This window comes from Hermetia illucens, chromosome 3 (assembly GCF_905115235.1).
Source record: "Hermetia illucens chromosome 3, iHerIll2.2.curated.20191125, whole genome shotgun sequence".
Taxonomy (NCBI): Eukaryota; Metazoa; Arthropoda; class Insecta; order Diptera; family Stratiomyidae; genus Hermetia; species Hermetia illucens.
This window is the reverse complement of record NC_051851.1, coordinates 51,446,975-51,454,870: the sequence shown is the minus strand read 5'-3', so window position 1 is coordinate 51,454,870 and position 7,896 is coordinate 51,446,975. Positions and strand designations below refer to the sequence as shown.

Sequence of the window (7,896 nt, the reverse complement as noted above, 5' to 3'; positions counted from 1 at the left end):
ATAAAGTCAGAGTATGCATACTGTTCAGAAAATAAATTGCTGTTGATATGCATAATTGTATCTCGCGGATGAATTCAGCAACGAACTTTAAAGAAGTACATATTAGTGGAGCTTAATATGGTAAGCTGAACTTTTTTAAGTTTATATGACGCAATATCATCAATGAATGGAGCCAAGACTGATCGAGGTATTTTAATACAAACATATAATTTGAGAGGTGAGGTTTAACTATAATGTATAACTATCCAGAGATAAAAGATTTCAATTGAACTATGCAAGAGCAAATAATAAGATAGGAATTCGTTATTTTCCTATAAAAGTCTCAATAATAATAGTCTTCTTGGAGATTTTTGAGGTTTTTATCGAGCCAGCAACACATTAAGATTCCTGTGGTGTTATGAAGATAATGACTCGAGTCTATTACATAGTTCATATAAGATTGCGAAACGATTGAAATTAGTACTATGGAACAGAACAAGATATCAACTTAACGAGGTGAAGGATAACTATGTGTAGTACAAGTACCATCGGTATGTAAAAGTTGGGAAGATTAAAAGCGTTATGCTTCTATTGGCATCGGCCACAGAGTGGTAAGACACGGAGCACTTAGAACCGATTTTGTAGCTTTCTTGGACAATTTCTGCGTGTATCTTTAGCGAAGAATCCAATTAGAAAAAAACTAAATTTTAATAAGTGAAGTTATTCACCTCCTAATGATGTCTGACTTAAATTCGCAAAGAAATATGAGTTATCTGAATTGATTTAATTTTTTATACATCATAAGATTTCCACCAAACTTTCCAAATTCGTTGGTCACACTAAAGAAAGATTACGTTCTCATTGTAAACTCCAAGTAGGTTTCTAGTGGATTTGTTTGATATGTGCTTTTATGTGTTTTTGTAGGACGCGGAGAATGGGGAACTATTTGATGGGAGCAAAATAAAAACCCGACCAAACAGTGAATTGAGAAACTTTTTGGCAAGTGAAGCTGAACAGGAGCAAGGAAAGTAGTCAATTATTATAACTACAACAATATGATTTATTATACAGAAGGGACGATTGGAGCAGCTGCAGTCTGCTAATTGGACGTTTTTATACATACTGTTGAATGCTCCATTCTTGGCTCTATAAAACTTTAGAAATTTGTTGAATGTCAATCTGAGGCTTTGATAGTATATTTTCAATATGTTATACTTTCAAAATATGTAAAGAAAGAAAAATCGATTTTTTTCAACCTATCGCAATATAATACTACATCAAGCGGACGGTAATATGCATTGCAAATGCAACAAGTCGGGAAACAGGAAGCTGGACACTTCAGGTACGAAAGGTTTTGTGCATTTCTTAGTACGTAGCCCGTAATATATCCATATGTTATGTGAGAGTATCCACTTTCGGGTGATATTGGCATTCATAGTCCTCAATTTTCAAAGAAGCAACAACTTTGAAGTATTATAACTTTGTTAGTAATACTGCGATTTCCACCAAACTTAGTAAGAACATGCTCTATATTATAGCCTACATCACCACACTATTGGTCGTGGTGCTAGGATGAACTTAAGGGGTAGTAATATACTATTATTAACTTTATTTGAACAGATATCGGTATGAAAGGTATTTCAGAGGCCAGGCACCATATAGTGGCAGTCTCCTGATTTTTTCAGATTTTTCGGTTTGGTAGTTTCTGAGAATGGCTCCCTTCAAGAAATGATCACTTTCAACCCCCCCACTCCCCACTTTTCCAACAAATGACAAAACTAAGGCCTGCTTCGGAAAGTACTAAGTATTGTTTTAGGGAGGTAAAAAATGAAAATCGTATTTTACTAATAAATTATTTAAAATTGGAATGGTACAAATAAAGATTGATTTTTACTCTGGAAAGTTAATTAACTCTGGGGGTGGGTCCAAACGGACCCCACTGTGCGCATTTTTTGCTCTAATATTTATATTTTTTAACTTACGCGCATGCTCATCAAGTAATCTCTTTGCTAGAAGCAGAAATACAAATGGCTTGGGGTACAAGTGAACCCACCATACCAGTTGAGGTTTTTTTTTTTTTTAATTTCAATTTATAAATATTATTTTTATTTTTCTCATTAATTTGAAACAAAAATGTTACGAAATCTAAATGCCCGTGTGTTTGTTGAAGAAAAGTTTGATTATGAGAGCGATAATGACTTCGGTAAAAGGGAATTATGTCACGATAAACTTATTAGTGATAGAGACAAAGTGGAAAATGTCGGTTGCTCGGAACTACAATAGTGTTGGGCTGATAGCTTTCCAGCACCGAAGCGCGAGACTACACCCAATCGTCACTTCCCGTTTAGAATACTCGGCTCGTCCAATAAGGTCTGGATACTTTGGGTTCCAGGCCATGCTGGGTTGGAAGGCAACAAAGCAGCGGACAAACTAGCCAAGAATAGAGCAGGGACATCTTTACACTGGCCAGAACCCTTCTGTGGAATCGGAAACGGTTTCATGGCTATGACTCTAAGAAATGAAGAGGAGCCAGGGATGGAGCGGAAATATATTGTTTAAGGATGGGGAGATCCTGAATCCGCAAATGAGAAGTAACTTACTCCCTCTTTTTTGGTTCACGCTTAGCAGCCAAATTTCAAAAAATAAAAAGCGATGACAGCTTTACGGTTTCTTATTAGGACAGAGGTAACTCGTCAGACGCTGCCTCACCTCTGCCCTGGGAGCAGCGTGACCGAAGCAGTTAGCAGATGTAAAACGCTCTATTATATGATTCACAAAACATGATATGACTGGGAATTCGGTTCGGCCCGACATCAAGTAGATGCGGACTTAGGATTCCTCAATCCTGAAACAAATTATTTCAGATAATCCATTGTTCACCGTCGACATACTTATGTTGAAGCCTTTTATAAAAAGTTGACTTAAGCGTCAACTTAACTTTCTTATGGGAAATTGAACAGCTACTTTCCACTCATGCTTCAATTTTTGAAACTTCATCCTTCAACTTTTTCGGCCGACGTTAACCCCGTGGTGACTTGTGTGACTTTGAAACGTATGAAATTATTTTCATTTGTTAAAGCGTTAATTTTATTTGTTAAAGAATTAGTTTCATTTGCTAAATAGTTGATTGAATTTGCTAAATTTGAAATTGGCCGACACCTATAAAAATATAGCCAAAATACACCATATAGCGTAAATATTTTCCTGAGAAAAGATTTCTGTGAGTATGGGCATAACAATGCACGCAAAAACCTAGTTAGTTTCTTTTATCATATTGTCATATGTCCATGTGTAGAAAAATGTTCCCAAAAACTTCTCTTTTAGGTTTCTACTCTAGAAAATATGAGCTGTTGCGACATAGGGTGGGATGTAATTTCGGAAGAGACCTTATGTATTCGTACGTGTCTTCTGTTCACTTCTTTACGTACTGACCAGGTCGAACCCTGATAAAATTTATTCATTTCATCTGTTGAAAACATTTAAGACTGATGCGTACGACGGTATGAGTGTTTGCAAAAATTCCACCTTATTTTTAGCTGCAGTCCAAAATATCACCAACCAATTAACAAAGGGAATCTTCATATATTGATAACTTCTCTAAAGTTACTCAATTATTTAAATGGTAAACGACCAAGTATATGACCCATTAGAGAAAACATTTTCCCACAAAATAATTCATTAACGTTTGCCATTATTCACAAGACTTTCATATCCTTTTACCAAACCCACGTACCAAAATTATTGGATGCGAAAAGGATTTTTCATACAACTTTACATCCATTCGATATTCTCCATCTGGAATAATCATTCTAAAGTTGTCTGTTCTCAAGTTTCTTACGAAAATATGGCCCTGAAAAATACAAATTCACTCATAATTTGAGGACAAAACATGAAATGCGTAGAATACCATATACTTACGGAATAAGGGCATGTATGATTTATGTTAGAAAATGACTGCACCCATTTCATGATTAAGTTAGCATGAAATGGAACCCTTGCATTTTTACTTAAGTATTGGCAAGCATTTATTGTCATATTTATCGGCGTTAGGATAAAGTTACCATTGAGTTTTTTCCACACTGCCATGTGTATCTGGAATTAATCTATTATTTAAAGGACGTACATTGGCAGAAGTTTATTTTAATTAAAAGGCGTAAGTTTGCTTATTTAACATATCCCCAATTAGTGAAGTCCACGATGCACTCACCAAAATGTCATTTAAAGGACGTCCCATGAAACACTCGACATCAGCCGCATTTTGGGCAGTACCGTGATTGCGTATAGAGCAACTTATGTTTGTCAGAGCTGGATCGTAAGGTACGCACTCAATTTTAAGCATTCTAAAACTTAAAGGTTTCTAGTAAAGAGAAAGGATGTTTTCAAATTCTTATGGAATTCTGGAAGATGTTTAGTAATTACAGTGCAAACATATGCAAGAGATATGATAAACACCGTCATTATACTTATATGGACGAATTGCATTGTTATGGATGGAGCCTTCAAAAGATAACCCGCAACTAGATGTACAGAGTAGAAGATCACTTCTATTTTAAGCCAACTAATCTATTTTTGATGAGCTAACATGCACCTTTTAAAAACAAATAATCTTTTTCGTTGGTGGTGGATTTCAGGTACATTATTTAGATGGGATTATGATCGAGGCAATTTGGAGGTACGACCTCTATGGAAGCATATATGTATGTATTGCAGAAAGTATATTTGCATTATAACTCTACCAGAAGGTTTTTAATTCGGTTTACTATAATCTGAATAATGATAATGCTTTCGTTAAAAAATGTTTGCACGATATGACTTTAGCTTTAGCATAGGAAATTGCTTAAATTTCTTTCTTTATATTTTCATCACTATTTAAAGGGATTTTGCAGACTATAAGCTGATTTTGTTCTACTTTAATCCTTTTTAAAGATTTGTTGAAAACAAAACCTTATTAAAATCGGCTCACTGTCTGTCAGTTTGCCCGTCCCCCACACTTCTCAGAAACAACTATACCAATTGACACAACATTTGGTTGGAAAATGGGAAATTTAAACTTCCATGCATGCGGCGAATTAAAGCGTTCCATGTTGATTTAAAGGGGGTCCCTATCACCTGAAAGACGGGTGCAACATTTTTTCACCAAATATATTCATGTGGGGTATCAAATGAAGGGTCTCGATCAGTACACTTCTAAGCAGATATCAGACATTTGTTGCAACGGGGTGGATTGAAGGGTCCAAAAGAGGAAAATTACTTCACGGACCCATTCTTATCAACTACCCAACCAAAAAATTTGAAAAAATTAAGATGATCCGTGCGCATATTGGTTAATCCTCTCCGTTACGGCATCTGCTGAGATGAAGTTCATAATAATATATTAGTTTATTTTTTGAAAAATGACTGCGAACCCCCTTAAATTCATTCAATAAGATCGATTTTCATAGAAAGCATCATAGTTTGCTGGAAATCCTAGCTTCCGGTTTCCGACTTGTTTCTCTTAGTAAGAAGTGGAAGGTCGCGGTTCAAATCTCAATGATGGCAGTGGGATTTGTATCGTGATTTGACGTCGGATACCAGTCGACTCAGCTGTAAATAAGTACCTAAGTCAAATCCTATAGGGTGCTGTAATCCTGTACTATATCCTTACGGTCGTCGTGTTGCGCGAACGATTATTATTTCTGAGTTGCCACACTCTCGGCAGATGCTGGATTTTACCTAATACTAGTACGAAGTGCCAAGCATTTAGGCTCGGACGATCCTACCTACTTAAAAACTACAGGGCACAGGTGATGGTGACCGGTGGTAGGTCCCCGCAACATCGAGCACGTATGAGGAGTGGTGCACTTCTGCATGGTTTGAACCAGACTGTGTGAGAGTCCCAGGACATCAAGGGAAGTCGTGAGAGATTTAGGTATAATACCTGTAGTTGGCAATATTATGGAAACTACAACCACCCACTCGAGATGCCAGATTTCCTTGATTTCTCGAGCCAACGGCTCATAGTTCACCTTCTTCCACACGTATTTCTGTTCAATGTTGCTATTATGGGGAATAGCAATGTCAATAATATACGCGGAGCGACCCGTCTTGCCAGCTAACAGTACATCAGGCTTGTTATGGCGACCACGCCGTCCTGGATGGCACATATGATCCGCTCTTGGTCCGACTTCACCCCACTCAGAGGATTGAAAGATCGATCCTTCAAGTTAAGTGGAGTTAGTTCACAGTCTCCCTTACAGACAGCCGCATGCAAGGGACTCGTCTCTTCTTTGCTGTAAAAATAGGCGCGCACCGAGTCGACTTGGCGATGATCTTGTGCCCCCACGTCAACCATGCGCCTACCTCCGATGTCACGAGGCAGGTGCATCCGCTTCACAGCAGAGTTTGGATGTTGCATTCGGATGTTTTCCAGATCGGTCTTCGTCCACGGCAATATACTGAATGCATAAGCTAGTGAAGGCATAGTGAATACATTCAACGCGCTTATCATATCTTCCTCTAGAGATGCGACTTCAGTACCAGCTTCACACATCGCAGGAACTTGGACAGCAGAGCATCATTCAGATCACCAAATCGAGCATGGGTTCCTTGCAGAATTTCTAGGTACTTGTAGAAATTTTTCTCGGTCATAGCTTCGATGTGAAGGTCACCAACGCTATGTCCGGCTTGCTTCTCGAGATGACCTTTGCGGATGGCTGAGATTCAAAACTTGTCTAATCCAAACTCCATCCGTATATCACGGCTGAACATGTCAACTATTTGCAACAGACTTCTAAGATGGTCGTCAGTACCAGCATACAGCTACTTGTCGCCCTCTTCAGTGCTTGGATTCGAATGAAGACGATAAGTAGTCGTAGTAAAGTGGAAATTCTTTTCGAATTTTTTTAGTGTTTTAGTGCTTCAGTAAAGCTATATAGCTTTACTGAAGCACTATAATTTAGGTTTTGATGATTCCCGTTTATTCACAACATTATATTCGATACTACATAACCACAGAAATCATTGAGGATCGCGACATATTGATAGCATAAGCACAAATATTGGCGAAAAATGAAAGAAAAATGCAGACCAAGAACAGATTCTAGAACAGTCTGGAGAGCGCTGATCAATAATAATAATAAACGTTGGCACAACAATCTAATGTACGATCGCCGGTTAAATAAAAACAAAATGTTAAGATTAGAAAAAGAGGTAAATAAAGAAAATTTGGATTTACTGCACTCTACTATGATAAATCTTACCTCATCTCCCTTTGTGACAGGTCACGCGACAGGCCGACCAATAAAACCACGTCAATTTCATTCGACGGGGCAAAACGGGTCCCAGCTTTCTGGAGAAGCGAACAAGGATTCTAAATGCATGGAGAGTGTCGTTAGTTAGTCCAAGCCACAAAAATTGTTGTCTGCATGCTAAATATTGGTACTCTTATTGGTAAGGGAGAGGAATTTGTGTTGCCAAAAGTAGCGACACAAAACACGAACGGAGTAACGATTAGTTTCAAAGTTCTGTACTTTGGTAGCTCAATCACAAAATATTGGGTCGGCATTGTCATTTTTGAGGGTGACCGTGAGGCCGTTAAAGAAGTTAAGCGATTTGATGATGTCTGAATGATGGTCACTTGATTCATTTCTTCAGCGCATATGGTCTACCGACAGGTTGCCCCAATATCAAGAAAGATGCTTCCTGGCAACTGCTTGACATGAAGACCTGTAACGTGCCTGCCGATAATATGGTCATTCCGAGCAATCTGTGGGTAAAAAGGCACACAGAAAAGGCAAAAGAAAAGGGTTTCGAACTCGCAATAGGCGAGCGTCTCGTTGATTTTGCCGACACTCTTGTAGTTGTTCTTACGCTGCGAGGCATTTCTGTCCCATACATAAAAGGGATATCACACATTGCAGCAATTATAGAGGTAACAAG

The 7,896-nt window shown here is 38.1% G+C and overlaps 1 protein-coding gene across 1 annotated transcript; it reads right to left on the bottom strand.

Moving 5' to 3' along the window:
* Positions 1-3,685: 3,685 nt before the first annotated feature.
* LOC119652014 lies at positions 3,686-4,473 on the bottom strand. Its single transcript, XM_038055949.1, has 4 exons — positions 4,399-4,473; positions 4,187-4,336; positions 3,898-4,071; positions 3,686-3,829 (listed from the first exon to the last, which is right to left on the bottom strand). Exons 1-4 carry the CDS (start codon positions 4,459-4,461, stop codon positions 3,686-3,688), a joined length of 531 nt encoding a protein of 176 aa, XP_037911877.1. The 5' UTR covers positions 4,462-4,473.
* Between the last annotated feature and the right edge of the window lie 3,423 nt (positions 4,474-7,896).

Excerpts from the sequence above, each read along its gene's own strand:
- LOC119652014 (XM_038055949.1), bottom strand. The coding sequence starts at position 4,461 with ATGCAATTCGTCCATATAAGTATAATGACGGTGTTTATCATATCTCTT. Across the intron at positions 4,337-4,398 it reads CTCTTGCATATGTTTGCACT|AAACCTTTAAGTTTTAGAAT; the intron begins GTAATTACTAAA and ends TCTCTTTACTAG. Across the intron at positions 4,072-4,186 it reads GTCCTTTAAATGACATTTTG|ATACACATGGCAGTGTGGAA; the intron begins GTGAGTGCATCG and ends GATTAATTCCAG.